Source organism: Podarcis muralis, chromosome 14 (assembly GCF_964188315.1).
Source record: "Podarcis muralis chromosome 14, rPodMur119.hap1.1, whole genome shotgun sequence".
NCBI classification, from domain to species: Eukaryota; Metazoa; Chordata; class Lepidosauria; order Squamata; family Lacertidae; genus Podarcis; species Podarcis muralis.
Window position 1 is genome coordinate 36,429,046 of NC_135668.1, and position 22,529 is coordinate 36,451,574.

General features: G+C 46.9%; 2 protein-coding genes across 6 annotated transcripts in view; one reads left to right on the top strand and one right to left on the bottom strand.

The window, feature by feature from the left end:
• Positions 1-4,418, top strand: part of PPL (periplakin) — a 47,045-nt gene extending 42,627 nt beyond the window's left edge. Inside the window, exon 22 of one of the 2 annotated variants that reach the window (XM_028705218.2) lies at positions 416-4,418. In XM_028705218.2, coding sequence (XP_028561051.2) covers positions 416-3,079 — 2,664 coding nt within the window. In that variant the 3' untranslated portion in view covers positions 3,080-4,418. The remainder of the gene's footprint in view (positions 1-415) is intronic. The other variant, XM_028705219.2, reaches the window with a different exon arrangement.
• Positions 4,415-22,529, bottom strand: part of UBN1 (ubinuclein 1) — a 31,566-nt gene continuing 13,451 nt past the window's right edge. For 2 of the 4 annotated variants that reach the window (XM_077918386.1, XM_077918385.1), the window contains exons 8-18: positions 22,289-22,359; positions 21,413-21,542; positions 20,125-20,243; positions 19,849-19,977; positions 19,267-19,410; positions 16,621-16,671; positions 15,871-15,913; positions 13,783-15,033; positions 12,865-13,120; positions 11,720-11,809; positions 4,415-8,221 (exon numbers count right to left, since the gene is read on the bottom strand). In XM_077918386.1, the coding sequence (XP_077774512.1) occupies positions 8,169-8,221; positions 11,720-11,809; positions 12,865-13,120; positions 13,783-15,033; positions 15,871-15,913; positions 16,621-16,671; positions 19,267-19,410; positions 19,849-19,977; positions 20,125-20,243; positions 21,413-21,542; positions 22,289-22,359 (2,337 nt within the window). In that variant the 3' untranslated portion in view covers positions 4,415-8,168. The remainder of the gene's footprint in view (positions 8,222-11,719; positions 11,810-12,864; positions 13,121-13,782; positions 15,034-15,870; positions 15,914-16,620; positions 16,672-19,266; positions 19,411-19,848; positions 19,978-20,124; positions 20,244-21,412; positions 21,543-22,288; positions 22,360-22,529) is intronic. The other 2 variants (XM_077918388.1, XM_077918387.1) reach the window with 1 other exon arrangement.

Sequence of the window (22,529 nt, forward strand, 5' to 3'; positions counted from 1 at the left end):
GATGGCAGGGAAGGGTTCCATCATCACTTAACAGAACATGCCAGCGAGGCTTTGAAAAAGAGGGGGTGGCAGACTAAGGCTGCAATCCTACACACGGTTACTGAATATAGTGGGATTTCTAATTACGATTGTAGCTTAAGACTGGCTCTCAGTACCCATCAGCCCCAGCTAATATGGCATGGGAGGGTGGGAGTTGGGACTCCAGCAACATCTCAAGGGCTAGAGGTTCCCCAGCCCTGTACTTGGGAAGCAGTTCCTTCAAAGACAGCCAGACTCAGAAGTAACATGCATAGGATGCTAGCAGCTTTGAAAAGAGTTCCTATCTGGCAACATTTTTCTTTGATTAGAGGGTGGAGGGAATGACAAATGATGCTCCAGCTATAGCAACTCATCATTTTTTTTTCTTTTTTGGCAGCAGCCAGAGGTCCAGGTGATGCAGGAGTCTGCTCAGACCAACACGTTTGAGAGGCCGCTTGAGGAAGTCTGGAAGTTAAGGAAGGAGCTGGACGATGAGAGCCAGCGCCGACAGCAGCTGGAGGCAGAGATCAAGGTCATCCAGGAAAACATCCTCCTCCTGCAGAACCAGAAGCCACAGGAGACTGTGGTCAAGAAGGAAGTGTTGAAGAAAGTGCCTGACCCAGCACTCGATGAGAGTTTTCACAAGATGCAGCAGAACCTGGCAGAAGAACAACGCAAGAACCAAAACTTGCACGACGAACTGGAGGTCCTGAAACTCAAGCTGCGAACCCTGGAGCATGAGAGGAGGGGAGGCGGGCAGGAGTATGTGGTCAAGGAAGTCCTCCGTATTGAGCCGGATAAGACACAGGCAGAGGAAATCCTGAAGTTGAAAGAAGAGCTGGAGGATCTCAAGAGGCAGGAAGGGAACCGCCAGAATGAGATGGCTCTCCTGCGCCACCAGGTGGATGCTCTTTCCAATGAGAAGAACAAGGAGCAGGAGAAAGTGATGGAAAAAGAAGTAGTGAAGCTGCAGAACGACCCCCAGCTGGAGACAGAGTATCAGCAGCTGCAGGAGAACAAACACAGGGAGAGTACACTGCGGAAGCAGCAAGAGGAAGAGCTTCGCTTCTTGCAAGACAAGCTGAAGCGGCTGGAGAAAGAGCGGGCGATGGCCGAGGGCAAGATCACTGTCAAGGAGGTGCTGAAAGTGGAGAAGGACCTAGCAACAGAAAGGGAAGTGAGCGAGCTGCGACGACAGTATGAAGACGAGAAGGCCAAAGGCCGCTCCAATGAGAGGGAGAAAGCAGAGCTACTCAGGCAAATCCAGGCTCTGGAAGAGGAGAATGCCAAAGTGATTGTCCAGGAGAAAGTTCGGGAGATTGTCCGTCCAGACCCCCAGGCTGAAAACGAAGTGGCTAACCTTCGCCTAGAACTGGTGGAGCAGGAAAGGAGATACCGGGGTGGGGAAGAGCAGCTGAAAACTTGCCAGAATGAGCTGGCTGCCCTGAAGAAAAGAGGGCCCCTGGTGGAAGTGCAAGAGGTTATCAAGGAGGTTATAAAATACAAGGCTGACCCAGAGACTGAGATGGAGCTTCAGTCTCTCAGGGACGAGATTGTGGACCGGACCAGAGCAATTGAGAGGGCGGATCTTGAGATCTATCAGCTGAAGCAAGAAATTCAGACCCTGAAAGATGCCAAGCCTCAAGTCCAGACAAAGGAAGTGGTGCAGGAGGTGCTGCAGTACCGGGAAGACCCCCAAACGAGAGAAGAAGTGGAGTCCCTGAGAGCTCAGCTGGCTGAAGAGCAGAAGAAGCACCTGGACCTGGAAAGGGAGAGGAAGTTGCAGGATGAGAAGATCAGACAGAAGGAGGAGGAACTCTCTCAGGTGAGGGAGAAGGTGGTGCAGCAGGAAGTGGTAAAACTGGAGCAGGACCCTGCTTTGAAAGCAGAGGTCAGCTCCTTCTCACAGAGCATAGAGAATGAGCTGCAGCAGATTGACTCACTCCGAAATGAAATGCGCAAGCTGCAGCGGAGGAGGTCGGAGCTGGAGCGCCAGCTGGATGAGCTGGAGAAAGAGAGGCAGGCACGGCGGGAGGCAGAGCTGGAGGTGCAGAGGCTGAAGATCAGGCTGAGCGAGCTGGAGGAGCAGGTGAAGGAGACAACAGAGAGAGTCACCGTGAAACAGAAGGTGATCCTCCAACAAGATCCGCAGCAGGAGAAAGAGCATGCTCTGCTTAAGCTGGAGCTGGAGGAAGAAAAACATAGGAGGCAAGTCCTGCAGGCCGAGTTGGAAGCCCTGCAAAAGAAACTGCAGGCACTGGAAAAGATGGAAGTCAAGGAGAAAGTAGTCTTCTCTGAGAGCATCCAAGTGGAGAAAGGAGACACTGAATACGAGATTCAGAAGTTGAAGAACAACCTGGAGGAGGAAAGCCGGCGGAAGATGGAACTAGACACGGACATCAACAGGCTAGAGGCCAAGTTGTCAGAAGTGGAATTCAACAACTCCAAGTCTTCCAAGGAGCTGGACTTTTTGAGGGAGGAAAACCACAAGCTGCATCTGGAAAAGCAGAACCTTCTGTTGGAGATGCGGAGGTTGCAATCGGAGATTGAACTCACAGTAACAGAAACCCGGGATTTAAGAAACATGTCACAGGTGGACAGCGGCGTGAACCTAGACTCCCGGTTCCAGGCTTTGGAGAGAGAGCTGGATGATCTGAAGAGGTTATCTCAAGACAAAGACAACGAGATTGAACAGCTTCAAAACCGTCTTCAGACAGTAGCTATCAAGAGGGAGCAGAGAGAAAATCACTTGAGACGTTCCATTGTGGTCATTGATCCAGACACTGGGAAAGAGATGTCACCAGAAGAAGCCCACAGGTTCGGGCTTATTGAGTGGAGCTTGTACGTCAAATTGAAGAGCCAAGAATGCGACTGGGAAGAGATCACAATGAAAGGGCCAAGTGGCGAATCTTCAGTAATCCTTGACAGGAAGTCAGGGAAGAAGTTCTCAATTGAAGATGCCTTGAAGAGCGGAAGGTTAACCATGGCTCAGTATGACAGTTACCTCAACAAGGAGTTGTCCATCCAGGAGCTGGCTGTCTTGGTGTCTGGACAGAAATAGCTGCTTTAAGAGAGATTTTTTTTTAAAAAAAAAGAACTGTTCTTAAGCAGCTGGTCTAGAGCTGTACCGAATGTTACAAACTTGGACTTCTACTACCTGTTGCTTCCAATAGGTGTATATTCCCCAAACCTAGTGCCTGTTCTCCAACGTTAGGGTGCTTTTAAGCTGCACTTACTTGCTTTTATCAAAAATATTTATGACTTGCCACCCCAGGCCAATGCTCCAATTTGCCAAAGCTGCATGTTACTTTTGACCCCGCCAGTCAGTGGCAAACCCCTCTGTGCACTGGGGTGGCAGGGAGTGGGTAGAAATCAAATGATTACCCAATGCTATTTTTGAATGAGAGCTCTCCAGCTTGGCTTTCCAAGCTCATGTGGTCTCTACCAACACATTCCCTTAGTGAAGTAGTTAAGAGTGATAGCTGAACACTTGTGAAATCCCATCTGAATCTCAACTTAATCTTGAACTCATTTGGTGAGCCATTTTCCCCCAAAGCCCCTTCACCCAGGAGTAGCAAATCTAGTGCACTTCAGATGTTGAACTCCCAACTCCCCGCCAGCATGGCCAATGGCCAGCGCCAATGGGAGCTGTAGTTCAACAACTTCAGGAAGGCATCACATTGACTAACCCTCATCTCTGCAATGTGTGGATAAACACTAGCATTATCTTACAGGCCTGTTGTAAGGACAGCTGAGTGTATGTGAAACTCTCTGAGCACTCTAAAGTACTATATGCATATATTGTTACCGCAGAAACTGGTTTTTACTCCTGGATGTTATTTAAAGACAATACTAATAAAGCCAAAGGAAGAATAAACTCACCAGTGGAGACCCAGTAACCACCTACTGCGAAGAATAGCAGTCTAAAGGCAGATGCTGTTCAATGCTATGCTGTGATCATTGAATACATTTGCAGAAGCTTCAGCATAAGATGACACTTAAGCACAGTGCAACTCCTTTCTACATAATAAACAACTGTCAGACTCTAGTACGTAGTCTAAGATAGTGATTATCATTGTATAACTGAGACAGTAAACGATATGTGTGTGTATGTTTAGAGTGACCTGCTTATCTTTCAGGTCATACTTGTGTAGGGAAGCTCCAGTCCTTAAAAAGGAAAGGAGGTTAAATAGAGGATGCTGCAGTTAACAATCCCCAAAAGTGCCTCTCATTCCATTGTCACTGTTAGAATGGAACAGTGGGTACTTATGATATTTGTGCTGGTGTTTGCTTAGTTGTTATTTGACTGTATGAATTCTCAAAGTATGCATTGTAGAAGGGAATGGGAAATTTTATTTATGCACCCAAATAAATGAAAAAATACTCTGCAGCAATCTAAACTGATGATTTCCTCCCATTTAATATTTGCCATTTCATTTGTTCACATAAAAGATACGATATGCAGGGCGTCTCACTGCATCTGGTATGTACACCACTGTTTGTAAAAGGACATATAAAGTGGAGAACGTTGGCATTTTCACAGTTTGTATAGACAGGCTGTGTTTCACAAATCCAAGCAGGTGCAGAAAAAGGATGGAGACTGTCATCTCAGCTGCTAGTTTTTTCTGAGGTCATGGGCCTAGTGCAATCTCCAGGCTCAGAAGAACTGCCAGGATCCAAGGGTCTGACTAGCTCACAGTCCCTCTACCTGACAACAGAAAACAAAATAAATTGTGCACAATGCACACAGGCTGCAGAATTTAAAATAATTCAAAACAAGCAGCCCCACACATAAATACCAAGATGGCTGGCAGTACGGTTTGGGGACGGGAAACAGAATTTTCTTAAGCCCCCGGAAAGCTTAAAAAACAAAACAGCCATGCTGCATTCCCAACACAGTTCAAAGGAAGCAGCCTTGTAACAGGTCAAACTATTTGCTCATCTACTCTAACTGGCAGAGTCTCAAGTATGGGAACATGAGACGCTGTCTTATGCTGAGACAGACTACTGGACCTATCTGTCTCAGGATTATTGGTACTTACTAGCAGCAGATTTTCAGGGTTCCAGACAAGAGTCTTTTCCCCACCCTGCTTGGAGATGCCAAGAATGGACCCACAGACTTTCTGCATGCAAAGTGGCTGCTCTGCCACTGAGTTATGGTCACCTCTTTGCCCTTTCTTTGGAAATAAAGAGAATGAAAACAGCAATTTGGAAACTGGAAAACAATTTTATTCAGCTGCTGTATACAAGATTAGCCATTTTAAACATCTCCTCCATCTTCCTCATTACCTAGAAAGGCCCCTGCCCCCACCCACCCACCCACAACACACACAAAAATAAATTGCAGCTCTTCCCACACTCAAAGACGCTGCTTTTCTAAGTTTTTAAGTGCCATCTGGTGGTGCACATGCCCACCATAAACAAAAATCTCCCAAAAGGGTCAAAGCCAAGGCAGAGAGAGAGAGAGAGAGAGAGAGAGAGACCCCAGTGCTCTTGTTCTTGTCCCAACCAAACGCTGATAGACCCTGCCCTGCCATGGCTCTGTTTAAGTTCTCTCACTGTTCAATGCAAAAGAAAAGGCGGGGAAGGAGGAGGGGGAAGAAATAACATTTCCCTGAGGCAAGAGGCTTCATGAGATTTCTTTCTAAAACAAGAAGTTTCTGCTCCAGCCACTGCAAATGCACAGGTAGCTTTTGACAACAGAAGCTTTCAAGGGAGAGCAACAAGAGGGGAATTGCAAGTAGCTCAAGAAGGCCTCAATCCTGTCGAAATGATAAAACAGTTCTCACAAGAGGTAATTAGCACCCAGCAGGATTGAGGCCTGACCAGAAAAAGCAAAAACAAAAAACACGCCCATCTATTACAAACTTCTGTGCTTCAAAACTGGCAACCTTAACATTTGGTCTTTGGCTCTTTTACTGCAACCTAGTGTTTTTATTATTCTTATTTTCTCATGGAAATAATGGATATATTTTCATAAATAAACTTGACATTATCCAATTCATTTTGTTGGGGAGATGTACAAATTAATTAGGGTTTATGTCCATATTTACTTGGACTTCAAAACAGGCATGTTGAAGGAATGAAGTTGGCTCCAAATTTGGTCATAATCCAAGCAGAACTCATTGTGATTTATTTTCCTTCTCTTTTTTTTAAAACAATGGGGCTCACACCACTTAGAGGATCAAGAGCTTTCTGATACCAAGGAAGAACCATCCAATGTAGGGCTCTGAAGGGAAGGGAGTACCTTGAGGAGCCATGTGGTTTATTATGAACAGTTTTTGTTTGACAGCCACTGGCCCCAACCTGGTCTATGGCCTTCCAGGAACAGAAGAGGCCGCTTGCTCCAGCAACCCTCTTTTCACAGGGATTGCCATATGTGCCCCTCTTTGTGGCAATGTGTTTCATAACTTCTTTTTTCCCCAGGGCAAGCAGCATGCTGCGGAAAAAAGGTCAAGTGAAGAGGGGGAAGGTTTAGTTAGTCCTTCAGCCCCCACCCCTTCCTGGTTCTCTTACACAAATTACCCACTGACCAACTGAGCTGTCAGTCACCTCCTCAAAGCAAGGTATTTATGACAGCTCTGATGCACAACCACTTTCACTTTCCAGCAAAGAGCCCTGGTTGGGTTGGCGCTGGCCCTGAGGAGCCTACACTACTCCCCAGACCTCCACAAAAGAGCTTAGCCACCAAGCTTCTTAGAAAAGCCTGAGCAAGCTCTTAAATGAAGAGGGTCAAGCCCAATTTCCAGTGATTGCACAGGAAAGGTTCTCAGAGGGAACTGCCCTGTCACCAGAATACAATGGTTCCATTATCATGCTGGTGCTAGCACAGCATCTCCAAATAGATAATGGTCCGCAACCCAGTAGTCCTACAGAGGGCCAGCTCCACACACCCATGTCTCTGTGCACCGGTATGCAGAACTCTTTCCTCCAGTAGAGCAAAAGTAGAGCTCTAGATCTCACCTTGCTTACAGAACACCTGCTGAAATCTGAGTCCGGGGAAACAGCTTTAGGGCAGGGATGGAGTATCTGTGGCCCTCTCACTCCCACCATCCCCAACCAGGATAGCCAACGGTCATGAACAATGGGGTTTGCAGTCCATCATCTTCAGGTAGACCACAGGTTCCCCATCCCTGCTTTTGGGGAAACTCAGGTCCACATACTCCATACCTAGTGATCAATATCTATTTTGTACTCTGCTTGGCACTAGGCAACTCCACAAGGTCAAGTCCAGAAAGTAGTGTATAACTCCAGAAAAAAAAGCTCTTATCAAATAAAGCCCAACACGTCTTAAATACAGCTAAGAATTTTTGAGGGGGAAAAAACAACAACAAAAGAGAGAGCCCACACAAAAAGAGCTTGAAATGTTTTGCACTCTTGCTCCACCATAAAAGGCACTGGAATTACGGCTTTGCTATACACAATGACATGCTGGGAAAGAAAGGGGACTTGTCCAATCCTATGCATTCAGTGGTAATGACAGGGCAGGGAAGAGGGCAGGATTGACCATACCAGAAAATAAAAGGCAGAGAAGCAACACAAAAAGATCAGAATGCCAATGTTCATGAATGCATCTCAAGGCCTCACAAGTCTCTGTTCTTCTGAGAAGACCAATGAGCTGATTGACTTTACAAAAGATGCCACAGAGGAAGGTGGGTCTTCTTGGTTGACGTCAGCATAGCTTTATTACAGGTACCATAAAAGGGGGGGGGGGGGAAGGAACCACTTGTGACTATCACTCTTTGATTAGCTTAAGCCAGCCAAGTAAACCCAAAGCAGGAATGTTCAAGCACCTTCACATAGCCCACTGGAAAATCAAGGAGTGAGAAACTGGATTCAGAGGTATGTGACAAGAAGGGCTTGGGTTGTCGTGCTCAGCTTCTAGAGCCCTGCCTGCATCTCTCCCTCCCACTCTGGTGCCTGAAGTATGTGAAGCCAGGGCAGCTGCCAGAACGGCACCAGTTAAGTGCTTCCTTTCTTAGTGCGAGGCACAGATCCCTGTGGAAAGGGACTGGTCCAAACAGGGAAGGAACCTCCAGATCAACTCCATTCAAAAAGGAACGGGGGGTGGGGAGAAAGGGCACCTTGCGGCCGTGGCTTCATTCTGCAAGTCCCTATCAGGGCTTGTCATGTCCTCAGCTTTCGAACTGTCACAATTTCCGTGGCTGTACATTGGACCCTTTACCATGCAGCTGAGATGTATCTGAAAGAGATGCAAAAGAAGAACTATTACTGTCCCCGCCCCAGCAGTGGAAGCTCCAAACATTTAGTTTACCAAATGATTAGCAAGTGTTACTAGCCATAAGCTACTAAAGAGTTTAATTAATAGAGACATTGACAGACAGGAAGGGATGATCACTGCAGTCTGAAAAAAACCTGTGACTGAAAAACTGAAGTTCTGTAAACAGAATTGGATCCTCAAATGATTACAGCTTGGGCCTTGCTGTCCTTTGTACTGCATCATGGGACAGTAAGGCTTTCTCAAGCATTTGGCAGGGACCAAAGAAGAGGAAGACGGATAGTAGGGAAGAAGGAAAACATGGTACCCATGTTCCCATGCTCTAATGAATGTGCACAACAAAGGTTTAGGTTCCCCTAGCTAAGTTCTCTCTCATCCTGGGTCTTGTGGGCAGGCAAAAACACACCCAAGACTCTTCTTGATATCACGTATGGTTGGTGAGTAAGCCTGGTTCACAATAGTGCATCACTGGTGTAATCAAGTACTGATGAGTTATGGATGATTTGTCTTAAACATGCAGCAAAATGTGGTGACAAAATCTGTAGAGTTCCAGGATGGTACAATGCACTGTGCTCCTTATACAGGTGAAGGAATGGCATACTGTGCTAAGTAAAAGCAAACCCTTTCACACAATAGGGAGGCTACAACCCCTCTTCAATAAATGCTTTAAAAAATAAAATTTAAATGTGCCAAGCACTAACAGTCCATTCTATGACCATGTTGCACTACAGGTGTAGACTAAGACAAAAGCACAGCAGCGGAGGCAAAAAGAGAGAGTTCTCCCTGTGGCAGCTCCTTTGCAGGTTGCTATTTGGCACAGCACTTATGTGATGCACACTTGCAAAGTTCAGCCTGTAGACCTCAAGCAAGACAGCAAAACCCATCCTCTGGAGGAGGGATGGAGGTTGCTGGACTCAAATTTCCATCAACCCCAGCCAGCAAGGCTCATAGTCAGGGATGGTGGGAGTTAGGGTCCTGGAACATCTAGGGGGCCACAGTTCCCCTACCCCGGCTCTGGAACATATTCCAAAGCATGCTTCCTCAAGGTCAGCTTACAAATCTTCAGCTATCTACCCATCCAATCGCATCCAGGAGACCTCAAAAGCTCCTACACCAATACGTGCTATTCCCCTGGCCACTAGAAAGCAATGAGGTGGATTTCCTTTGGGAAAGGGTTCCTGAATGTAGGTCTTCCAAGATTGGAATATTTTTACTCCGAGTAAAAAACAACAAAGTAGCAACCCCGCTACTTGAGGAAGTTCCTCAAGGCCTGGCTAAGGATTCGCTGAAATTCAGCCACCCCGAGTGTTTTGAGCTTTTGAAGAAAAGCTAATAATAACTGCACTCTGTGCTGTTATCTGAAGTATTGTTACTATGCAGTGAAGTGTTCCTAAGCAATGTAAATGCTATTTTTACACTCTGAGTATGTTAGATACCCAAGGCAGTGAATGAAGGGTTGGAGCTCATTAGCAGGGCATCTGCTTTGCATGCAGAAAGTTCCAGCCTCAATCACCAACCTCTCCTGAAACTTTGAAGAGCCTCTGCCCGCCAGTGTAGACCAATGGTCTGACTGATCTGACTGAACGAAGGCAGCTTCCTATGTTCTCCACAAGATCCAAAGCAATTAAAACATCGCAATTTAAAATACACAACACAGCAGCACAACCCCCCCTGCAACAAACAGAAGTAGCAGCAGCAGCAGCAGCAGCAGCATCACCACAAGTTATTAGCAACAACTTTGCAATAAAAACAAGCAATAAATTAATTAGCAGGGAGGGGGCAGGGGAAGCAACCAAGTTGCCATGGCACCACGTTCTGCACTTTCAGAGAGATTGGGCAACCTACAGAAACGACCTCCTAAATGGGAACAAACACATCCCCAAGTGATTTCTATGTTGAAAGTTTAACAAGAGGCTGCCAACTGCCATATAGTTCCTCTGAACACCTAGTGCAGCCAGGAGCATCCATGTCTTGTTTCAAGGCTTTAGAAAACAGGTTGCTGAACCTTTTCCGAGCAGAGGGCTGCACTGAGCCACAGCCAATCCACCAAGGCATACATGCCAAAATGGGCATGGCAGAAAAAGAGAAACCTTATTTCTTTTTCTTTTTTAAAAAAAGAAATATATCAGTGATACGTATGGTGGAGGCCAAAACCAGCATGTAAGGAACTATTTTTACTGGAATTAATGCTTCCTTCTTCCTCTCCCTACCCACAAATGTAATTCCTTGTCTTCCAAATAAAAACATTAAAGCCTACTTGAAGAACTTCCTACACCAACCTTCTTGCTTCCTCTCCATTCATTTCTTTAGAAATCATTCCCAAATGAAACAATTTATGCTCCCACTCCCTAAGTTACTTTATTGACCTCCACATTAATCACTCCCTTTCCCCGTCATGAAGAACTCCCCCTCTTTCTTCCCTCTCTGTTTCTGCTCCCTGCTAACTCATTTAGTGCTCACCACTCAATTTACCGCTGGGTTAAAGTGCAGCTGTGATGCTTCGTCCCACTTAATGCTGCAAGGCTTTCAACACCTCCTGGGACTGATCAGTCAAGACCAGCTCCCCTTTGGCAGTTAGAGCGTCAGTGTTACCGGAAATAAAGACATGAAGATTGACGAGGGCTCCAGAAGCCCAGTGAACACAGACGTTTGCAGCTCAAAAACCAGGTGGATATTTGAGGAACGCTTAAAGGAAATCCTTTGAAAAACATTTAAAACTCTCATTGAGGCAAGATTGCAAGACCTGCAGAAACTAAGCCCCCCACCTTGAAAAGTGTCAAATATTGCAGGTTCTCCATGGGCCACTGAAAATATCTTGTAGCCACCCATGTTAAAAGCCAGCCCAGCCCTGCATTTGTGCCATGTGGGCAACAGTTAATCCACATGTGTGTTTCACAGAAAGAAAGGCCTGGGGGGGGGAGTAAAATTGTAACCTGGGGCTTTTCTGAGAAAGCAGCTGCATGTAGTTTGGTGGCAGAGCATCTACCTTGCATGCAGAAGACCTCGGGTTCAATCCTGGCATCTTCAGGCAGGGGTGGGGGGAGAACCCTGCCTGAAACCTGGGAGAGCCATGGCCAGTCGGTGCAGACAATACTGAGCTAGACAGACCACTGATCTGATTCTGTTTAAGACAGCTTCCTAATATTTAAGGGGAAGGGTTATTTAAGCTTCCTGTGTTCCAGCACAGCTTCAATAAAAGAAATGGATACTTTCGTATCTTTCTCCTGAAATAACATTGTTTGAAACTGGAATAAAATCTGTTCCTTACAAAATAAAAGAACTGGATGGCATTAGAGCATCCTGGGCTTTACAGAGGTTTCCTAAACCACGCAAGTTGTGAACCTGGAGTCAATGGCAAGGGTGGCGGCTCTCTTGCTGCAAAGCAGGAGGGCACCTGCGGGGTGAGTCACGAGTGCAGAAGACAAACAACAACAGCAGCAACAGCAGCAGCAGAGGAGTTACCTGGCAGGCTGTGTGCTAAATGGGCAGGCAGCACTGAGAGTGGGAGGGGCGCTGCCTGGCGCAGGCTGGAGGGCAAGCCAGCCAAAAGACCTAGAAAATGGGGAAGAGGAGAGAAAGAGAAAGAAAGGAGAGAAAAAGGAGGAGGAGGATGGAATAAAGGAGAAACAAATGTATGTTGAAGACAGAAACAAGCAGAGAAGAAGATGTCTGCTGGTGGATTCTAATGAAGAAGAGCGGCCCCTCCCTCCCCAATGTCTGTCAAGTTCTGCAGCCAACAATCAAGTGGAACTAGTTCAACTGATGGGCTACAAAGCACAATTCAGTTCAAGCTGAGACTTGTTGGGGAAAAGAGGAAAGAAGCCTGGCTTGTCCAACCAGTGCTGGTTGTGGAGCTTGACATTCAGCGGAGCCCCTGCAAACCAAGAGTGGCTTATAATCCCTGTGCATTACTGGCAGCCCAATGCATGAACTGACTCTGCTGAAAAGCAACTGATCCAGGGCAATGTGAGGGATATAAAATATAGATTTGTGACGGCAAGGGCTCCATTCACACATACCAAGCCATCATGGAATAGGTCACAGGGGCAGTCAGACCTCTACTGTTGCCCAGGGCAAGCCATTCCTGCTGCTTTCACATTTCCCACATCTTTCTTTAAAATTATTTACACCCCACAGCACAACTGTAGCTTCCAAGTCAGCTCACAACACGAGCTCCAAAACTGCACTATAATACAACAAAGGCATAGACATCTAGCAAATAAAAAAAACAGCAGATTATGTTGATGCAGTACATTCAAAGTTACTGAGTGACTGAACAGACAAGGCTGTTTTACCTGACACCTAAATGCAGGCACAGGCAATAGCCGATGAGGAACAGGAGGCAGTTCCACCACCAAAGGAAAGGCTACCTCTTCCTGGTAGGCTACCCCATCCTAAGAGGCACCCTGAGCTGAGCCATTGAGGAAGATCTCAAGGATCAGGCAGCTTCACGTGGAAGCAAGTGGGCCTTCCCATACCCTGGTAGGCCCAGACCATTAAACGCATGGGTGTGGAAACTCTGGCCTGAGGGCCAAATTAAGCCCCCCAGGGCTCACAACGGCTGTTTCCCTGGAGTGCGGGCCCCTATTTCCCTCGCAAACACTTACTGTGGCCAAGGCCATGATGGAAAGTCCCCGGGGCCGGTCCTGTGACAATGGCGTCCTTCGACACCCCTGACTTGGGGGACGATTCAGAGCTGAAGGAAATCACATGAAGAGGGAAGGAATGGATTGGTGAGATAATTCCTAGCGGGGTGGAACTCAGGGCTGGTGCTGGCAGCTTCGGGTTGCCGGGCTTGTAAGCGGGAGACAGGACGTTCAAGGAAGATGAACTGGTAAGTAGGACTGCTCCGCTGGCTCCTTTCTGGGAAGGAGAGAGAAAGCAACCATCAGAAGAACAGAGAAACGGTGCACGATCATCAGTCATGGAAGCATGTGACACAGAGGCTTGTGCACAACCTCAGAATTCAATCGATGGGTTTCAACCTTTCCAGGAAAGAAAGTTCCCTTGCCTCCAGAAATTACTGCCAATAGCTAAGAGAAGCTGTTTTCTCCCACCCAATGCCACCTGGTGCAGGTCCCTCAGAAGTGTGCCAGGCACACAGCTCTAGCAATCACTTTCCAGATTTTGAGGGGGTGGACAGCCTTGCAACACGTCTCCTGAATGAAAGAGGACACTTATTTATTGGCTATATTTACATCTCACCTTTCCTTCCAAGGAGCTGAAGACAGCACACATGATTCTTCTAGCCACCAACCAATGAGGTAGGTCAGGCTGAGAGGTAAGCAACTGGCCCAAAGTCACCCAGTGATCTTGGTAGCCAAGTGGGGATTTGAATCCTTATCTCCCAGGTTGCACCACATTGTGCCAGTGCACCACACTGGCTCTCACTGGCATGAGTTGGTAACAGTGAGTTAAAGAGTAGCAGCAGCAGCAGCAGCGGCCAAATCAAGGGAGACAGGGAAGTTCACAGGGCAAAAGAAAAAGGAACAGCTGACATCAGGCCTCTGGGAGGGACCACTTACCGGCACAGGCGTTGAGGTTGCAGTGCTGCTAACTACAGCGGGCTTCAAAGAAGAGGTCAGCAACTTGGCCACTCCTTGCGTCCCTCCGCTTGAACTGACATTCGGACCCCCCGGTGGAGCAACCAAGGTCAGCTTCTGGGAGACCAGGGCCTTCTTCACCATGGAACTTGGCGACAAGCGACTGGGAGCCTGCCCAGGAGAAGGAAGCGATGTGCCTGGGAGCAGGTTCCCCGTGGAGGAGGAGGAGGAGATTTGGTTTGTGGATATGCTGGACGTGGAGCTGCTGGAAGAAGCTGCCATGTGACGTGACAAGGCCACAAAAGGCGACTTGAACGACTGCCCCAAGGAGCCAGGGGTGCTGGGGTGCTTCCCCGTGTAGCTCAGAGTCAGAGAAGAGGAATTGGGGGTCTTGTGGGTGCTGCCAGACCCTGGGGAGATGGTCGAAGAGGAGGAGGAGGAGGAAGAATGGAAACCGGGTGATTTGGTGGGGGTCTTGACCTGCTGGTGGAGAGGAGGCCGCTGGGGCAAAGGGGAGATGATCTTGGGACCTTGCAGCTTGACAAAGGGAGGGGATGCGGAAAAGTTTTTCTGCTGCTGGGAGCTCAGGGGGAACACCTTCACTTGGGGCGTTTGGACTGGGGTCGAGGTCTGGGGCCCATGAACGGTGCGTGGCAGGCTGTGATGCTTCGGCTTAGACTGGTGGGCATCCGGAATCTTGGCAGGGGGAGCCTGGCAGGAGAGTTCTCTGTAGCTGGAGTTCTCTGTCTTTTTGTCCGGAGGAGACTGGCCCAGTGCCAAGGCCTGTTCGGCCAGAAAGTTGAGCGGTGACTGCAGAGAGCTGCCGGCTGGAGACGGGGCAGGTGAGGGGCTTGGCTTGGAGAAGCTCCTCTTCTCTTCCAATGTGGTCTGAATGGGGGGTTTCTCCAAAGGCACCTTTGGGGTGGCGGGGAGGGTGAAGTCAGGGCTTCCCCCCGTCCGGCTGTTAAGAACAGCCAGTTCCTTGGAGACAGCTTCCAAAGACGAGGCAGCATTGTGGATCAAGTCCTCATCCAGAGAGTCGTCCATGCTGAAAGTGGGAGGAGCAGCTGTGCTGCTGGGAGTTGGGGTTGAACTCATGGCCAAGAGTTCCCTGGTCTGAGGGCTGAGGCCAACTGCAACTCCCTGCGACTCTGGAGAAAGCGTAACTCCGCTGCTTGAGTGGATCAAGGGCACAGGAAGGGGCGACTTCTTATCTGGCTTACAGGACGACTCCTGGAAGACCGAAAGGGAGATTAGACAGGTTGTAGACTTAATGCTATTTGCCCAGCTATTTTTTTCTTAGTCATTTTAAATTGAAGGAGTATCACTTGCCCAAAGGCTCTAGATAAAATGGATTACAGAAGGAGCTGCGTACATGCTGTGCAAAGGCACAATTGCTACCAGGAAGAGAAGATTAAAATGGGGTTGCTTTTATGTTAAAAGCGGCAGAGTTCTTTATACCATACATTCCGGAGTTGTGCAATTTCAACAGTAAAATTAAAAGCAATGCAGGACTATGAACATCTGGAGAGAGCTTTGGACGCAGCTAGACATGCATTTTCCTAGAACATGATACTTCCTGCAGCTGTAGAGCTGAATGCTGTAGAGACTACTTCCGTTCTTCTATCAGGACAAAGCCTACTTGAAGGCAATTAATCCAGAAAGGATACCAATTTGCTACACCTCTTTTCCATGAAGTTTTTGGCTCAAATCCCTCAAAGCCAGTACCTAAGCATCCTCTAACTACATCGGCTTACACTCATCTTGTTCACTTGGACCTTGGCCTCACTTTTCTTAGTTGTCTGCCCCTACCCCTGCCAAACACACATTTAAAAGTCTAATGTTCATCTCCAAGGCCATCATCGCAGGGAACTAGCTGGGCTTACATTGCTTTGACAATCAAATCTAGAAAAGCACCATGTAAACTCAGGGCACAAATCATAGGAGTGGGTCCTGGAGAGCTGTTTCAATGTACACAAGAAGCAACTGTATCTTCCCCATATTCTCATATGTCCCAAGAAGACACAATCAGGGATGAGTGCTAATAGGAGCCCAGGTATAACTGCTCACCTTTCCTTTCACCTTTGGAGGCGCCATGACTTTCTTCTTTGTTCTGTAGGGAAACACAAGTAAGAGAAGAGATTATCTTACTTCCAGGTCAGCATGATGTAACCTGCCAGGGGAGGCCAGCTAGAGAACCTTAAGCCTTCTAGTGCCTACGCAATCCATGGGGGCCAGTTACAACTGAGACATATGCTCAAATGGTGAACAACCTTGGGGAGTGTTGTGTGTGTTTGGGGTGCAGACACATATAAAGATGAGCTGTGGTTCTGTGGCAGAGGACCTGGTTGGTATGTGCCAGGTCTCACCTTTAAGTTGCTGGCATCTCACATAGCTGGGGCGGGGGGCAGGGAATCAGTGGGAAAGCTGCTGCCAGTCAGAGCAAACAGTACTAGGCCATGTGGGTCAGTGACCTGACTCCGCACAAGGTAGCTTCACATGTACATTCACCAAGGATGCCTGCTGCTGTACAGTATAGCACATACTGATCCCAGTTTGTTCCTTCGAACTTTATCTGATTTTGCCAGCATTGCTATTCCACCGAAGATGTGCTGGCAGTGCTATTCCGCCATTTCTCATGTCTGATCCACAAATAAAAAACATGCAATAAGGCAGAAGGCCCTGCAGAAGTTCATGTTTGTCCATGCTGGAGGATATCCACGTGCACAGTTGCCATCTGAGTGACAAAACGTGACCAAGGACTAAACAGCACGAGCACAGGACAGATTTCCTGTACTGCAAGCATGGACAGATACTCACGGAATTGATGTAAGGTGACCGTGCACTCGCCTGCTTTCTTTAAAGAGGGTCCTGAAAAAAGGAGAGAGGAAGCTGAGCCAGACCTGTTGGGAATCAGATCTCCAAGCAGCAGAAATGAGCTTTTCAAGCTTAAGATCCTAGTGCCTCTAGCAGAATCCCGAGAACAGAATCTTTCTGTTTTTAAAAGGAAGTTTCTAGACCCCACTGTTGTAAAGAAAAGTTACACAAAAACATGCAGACAGCTCTTGCTGTGGGTTAGAAACCATGTATGTAAATCAAAGATGACGATGACCAACTTGAGCAGCAAGTGAGCCCTCAGTAAACATGCTGCAATGCTGCATATTGTCCTTCTGAAGACCCCTTTAGACTGTTCAACATCTGGAGCAACCTCTTTTGCAGGTCTCCTTTCATCCTATGCAGCTGCCTGGCCCACTACTCTACTCGCAGTCATGCCACTGACACTCACACTACAGGTAGGGCTGGGTGATATCTGATTTTCAATATCACAATAGATCACCAAATAGAAATCATGATATCTCAATATATCATGATATATACCCATGGCGGCTGAGGGCTGCCCCGCGGGGGAGAAGGGCCCCGCTGTGCCTCCCCACGGAAGACAAGGGCTTCACTGGGAATCCCCACGATGGAGGTCCTCACTACACCTATTTGCAGGCAGAGGGCCTGACCAGGAGTCCTCACAGCGGTGGAGGGCCCCATCACAGAAGATGGTGTGCTGCACTTCCCTGGGGCGGCAGAGAGCTTTGCCGTACCTCCCCACAGTGGTGGGGGGCCTTGCTGCGCCTCCCCATGGCGGTTGAGGGCTTTACAATGTGAGGAAGTAGTAGATTTATTAAAAATGACTTCCATATACTATATTTTCAACTAAATTAAAAATAGTTCAAGTGATTTACTAGTAAAGTTGCATCTGCTTCCCCACTCAGAGGTCTAAGCGGAATCCATGCATGCATAAGCCCCAATGAGTTCAGCTAAACTTCTACTTTTAGACTTTCAGAAGACATCTGAAGGCAGCCCTGTTTAGGGAAGCTTTTAATGTTTGATGTATTACAGTATTTTAATATTTTTTGGGAAGCCGCCCAGAGTGGCTGGGGAAGCCCAGCCAGATGGGCGGGGTATAAATAATAATATTATAAATAACAAATTATTATTATTACTATTACTTTCCTGGGAGTAAGCCCCATTGAATTTAGTAGGGCTTGCTTGTGAGTAGACACACATTTGCTTGCACTGCTTACCGACAAACACCCTCCGCACCATTCTCACACAATAGCCAACCTCCCATTTCAGCAGAAGGCAACCAGTTAAATCTTCTCCTCACCATTTCCCCCTGACAGAGAAGCCTCCCACCCCACCCCCCGCAAAAGACCTCATCCCATCAATCTCTCCCTTTGTATCAAAGGGAGGGAGGGAGGGCAAGCAAGCAAGCAAGCGAAGACTTAGTCTCATTTAAATAAATAAATAAACCTTCCTTTTTAATGTGGAGGAAAGCTATTTAGGCGGGAAATAAACACACTTCCTCCCCTTTTTTCCACCAGTGAGGGTGGGTGGGTGGAAGGGAAGAAAGGAAGAAGTGCTTTCCAGTTCTTTGTTTACATTCCCTGTTTACTTTTCCCCTGGATCTTTGATAGCCTAGCCAGGAGAGTTGCTCCTGGATTGTTAGCTGGCTCTGCATAAATACAGTGGTGCCTCGCAAGACGAAATTAATCCGTTCCGCGAGTCTCTTCGTCTTGCGGTTTTTTCGTCTTGCGAAGCACGGCTATTAGCGGCTTAGCGGCTATTAATGGCTTAGCAGCTATTAACGGCTTAGCGGCTTTAAGAAAAAGGAAACAAACTCGCAAGAAGTTTCGTCTTGCGAAGCAAGCCCATAGGGAAATTCGTCTTGCGGAACGACTCAAAAAACGGAAAACCCTTTCGTCTAGCGAGTTTTTCGTCTTGCGAGGCATTCGTCTTGCGGGGCACCACTGTAGCTGAGCTCAGAGTTTTGAGAGCAGGAAGTTCTGCTGAAAGAGTTGGTTTGTGTGCTTGCTAGGGATTAAAACTGGCTGCAGCTAAGGGCTTCTATCTTTATTTCTCAGAGGGGAGGGACAACAAAGCAAGGAGAGATGTGACTACCTTCTCACTGGTGAAAGTAGCAAGAAACATACCAGTGAAGCTGAAAGAGTTTCCTAGTTTGTGTGAAGGCTTATAGGAGGGAAGAGGGAGAGAGCAAACAAAGCCTGCAAAGTATCTGTAAAGTATCTGTTTGGCTAGGCTACCTCCTCCGAAGCTGTCAAGTTTCAACCTTTTGTTCACAGGTATATTGCCTTGTTGAAACACTTATCACAACGTTATTTCAATACCGGTATTCAAGGGTATGGCAATTTATTGCACAGCCCTAACTACAGGTATCAATAAAATGGCTGAACTGCCATTTCCTGACATTCAAAGTGACCATTATTATGGGCTTGCCCTCTCTACAATGAAAGCAGAGCTGAGGAACCTGTGTCCCTCAGGATGTTGTGGGACAGAGCCAGCATTGCCAATAGGGTCAGAGATGGGGCCTAGAGTACCTTTCGGATGTTGGGGATGCCTCTGCTATGTCTAAATTATAGCACATAGTGATTAGTCAGCCTTGTTCCCTCTCACCTGGACTGCATCCAGCCCTTTGGCCAAAGTGGCTTGATTTCTGCATCCAGGAAAGTCTTCACATAATCCTCCATTGACTGAGCCTTGTTCTTTTCACGGTCATATCCGTCCAGCTTGATTTTCACCGCCTGACAGAGCAAATCCCTAGAGGAGGAAGTTTACCTAGGTTACCCAGACCATACTCTTTGCCCCCTGTCCCCCAACCCCTTCAATTTGGGAAGGTTATTTTAAACACAGCCTTAATAAGTTCAGCCCTTGTATTTGGACAATAATGTATATACCACTATGAACCAGACAACAGATCTTTCCTAAATCTAGCAGCAATCTTGGGCTTCAAATTCAAGATGAACGCCAAGGCCAAAATGCTGAAGCCAGGTTACATCTTCATACCAGACACCCCACCCTAGGTCTTAAATTCAAAACACACCAAGACCCGGGTGAAAACTGCAGCCCCCGTACATTTGAACCAACTTGGCAACAAATAAAGCTGTAATGCCCAGAAAAGCAGATACAGGTGTATTTTCCCTGAAGCCAGGGAACAAGGCTGTAAAACCCAGTCTTGTCCCCTTTGACTTTGCCAACCTGATTTCATCAATCCACTGAAACTTCTTCCGAGGTCCCATGATCCGCTTTCCTCCTTTATCGTCATCTTCCTCGTCATCTGAACAAACCCGTTCTCTCTGGTCCTTGTCCTTTTCCTCTTCTAACATCCTGAGAGGAGAAGAGAAGAGGGACACTGAAATGCAGAATGGTAATTGGATCCACTTCTAAAATATTCCCCCTCCCCACTAGTATAAGCTTTGGGTGTATACAGAGTGGAATGCAGAGACAAAAACCAAAAACAAGTTGAAAACGCACTTCGCAAACTTGGCCTGGGTGTGTGCTTGGCACTCTTCCTGGTATTTGGCCATCTGCTCTGGCATTGCCCTGCCAATGGCTTCCTTGAGTTTTTGAAGAGGGTCCTTCATCCGCCCTCCCTGAAGAAAAACAAAGAGTTAAGGACTCTGACCCAGCATTCATGCTAAGTTGTGCCTATACAGGAAGTGAGATTGTTTGTGAGAGGAAAGCACTCCTTTTGCACACCCCTTACTTACTCATTTAAGCCTAGTCACTAAACGAGGTCTAGACTTCAGATGTAGTTTGCTTACCATCCAACTTTCATATTTAACTTCTTGTTAATTATGTTGCTTTGAATGTTATACTTTATATTTGATTTTCTTCTATACTGTTTTCTTCTAGATTCTTTTATTTGACATTTTAATGTAAACCGCTTGAAGATTTTTTCCTTAAAAATATAAAGCGGTATAGAAATGAAATGAATAATAATAATATTCAGAGCTTGTTCAGACAGCAAGAGCTAGGAGTCAAATATTTTCAGTCATGGCTTCAAAATTATAGAACCTACGTTCTAAAGAAGATTGGAAAGCTACCTCATCACATTTCCAGTGGAGTGCCAAGACCCTTCTCTGCTGATGGGCATTTGGCTGGCCTGGGTCATCTCCTGTTTTAACCTGTAGCTCTTTGATTTATAGCGTGTTTTGTATGGCTCTATTCTTTCATGTGTTAGGAATTACTTTGGGCTATTTGGAAAAGGGGTATAAAAAAGCTTTTAATAAATAAAATTCCATTTTCATCACCAAGATGAACCTTTTTTGCAAGGTTAAAGAAAGGGAAATCTAGGCCAGCCCTCATGTGGGAACCTTTTATCCCTTATTAGAAATGGCCATAGCATTGAAATTCAGAAACACACATTCCCTTCTCCATGAGCAGCCAGAGCCCAAAAAGAGATGTTCACAAATCCAGTTTATGACATGGGACATTTCTTTCTATGGTTGACACCACTATCACTTACACCAGGGGCCTGGGTGCCAAATACAACCCACCTGTCACTTGGGACTCTCCCTGGGCCACACACCCTCCTTGTTTTTACCTGATGGGGATGTCCTTGAACTCTGATTATGCTTCTTGCTTGTTTGGGTTGACAACTGATGTGTGAGACAAAACTGCCTTAGTGTACAAAGTTAAAACATTTATTGGTCCACCCACTTTTGCCTCTGAACCCATCCGCCACTGGCATGTGGGCCTCAGGAGGGAATTACCGGTACCTTACACTGACTAGTAGCACTGCATTTACGTGACCACTCACCTGTTCATAGGCGTAAAGCCGGCGGGCACGTTTGAGCAGGGTGTCTTTGTTGCAAGGCAGGAAGGAGGCCAGGTGAGCATACACCCCTGAGCGGACCTGGCTGTTCAACTCCCGAGTTTGCAGCTCTATACTGAGGGCAGAAAAAGGCAAAACTATTTAGCTCTGATCCAAATGCCTCCCTTTGACAGCAGAGTAAGGGAGCCCAAGCAAAACATGGTAAAGTAAAATACTGCAAAGGCCCTTTTAAAAAGCTTCAATTTAAAATCTAAATAAAGAAAGTTAAAGGTTTAAAATAAATGAAACAATAACAACAAGGGGGGGGGGGAATCAGTGGCAAACAGTAATGGCAAAGTCTAAAGGACGTATTATGTAGAAGTCAAAAGCTAATCTGAACAAGAGTTTCCATGGACTATGGGCAGATTTCCTTGGCTGTTGCCATTCATTTTTATATAGTAGTCTCTTGCACTATTAGGACTGAACATGTGGGGCAAAACCTATGGTAGATATAGTTCTCTCAAGTATTTAAGGTCAAGCAGAGCTTTGGAAGCTTAAGACCCAGCACCTTGAATTGGCACAAACTGGCCCCCATTGGATGTGCCCTAGATGAGGCAAAACACCTCTGGCCCTTGCCATGACCATTCCTGGTTATGCCCCAAGGGTTTTTCATTTCGGCAGCCAGATTTCAGCAGCAAAGAAGTCGTATTGTTGCTGCTATTGCTGATGGCTGGAAGACAGTAACCCTTCCTAATCTACTGGAAATCACCCAGAGAACTACTAGTACCTTCTGCCTACCTCTGCCTTACGCAAACACCATTCTCTCACTTTCATTCTCTGAGCTCACAGGGTTCGGATGGTACATTTGGGAAAGTGACTTACTCCAATAATATGCTATTCATTTCTTGGTTGAAGAACTTGTGTTTGCCTTCTCCTTCAGCCACCCTGGCAGCCTGGAGTTCACAAAAAGACCAACACAGAATAGTTAATAACCAGAGATGCAGGGAAAGGGCCAACTTGGGGGGGGGGGGTGTAAGGGGAAGGGGGGGAAAGGGGGAGGAGAAGTCAGTATATTCTACAGAAGTCACAGCCTCATAGCATTTCCTCATAGGAAAGGTGCTTC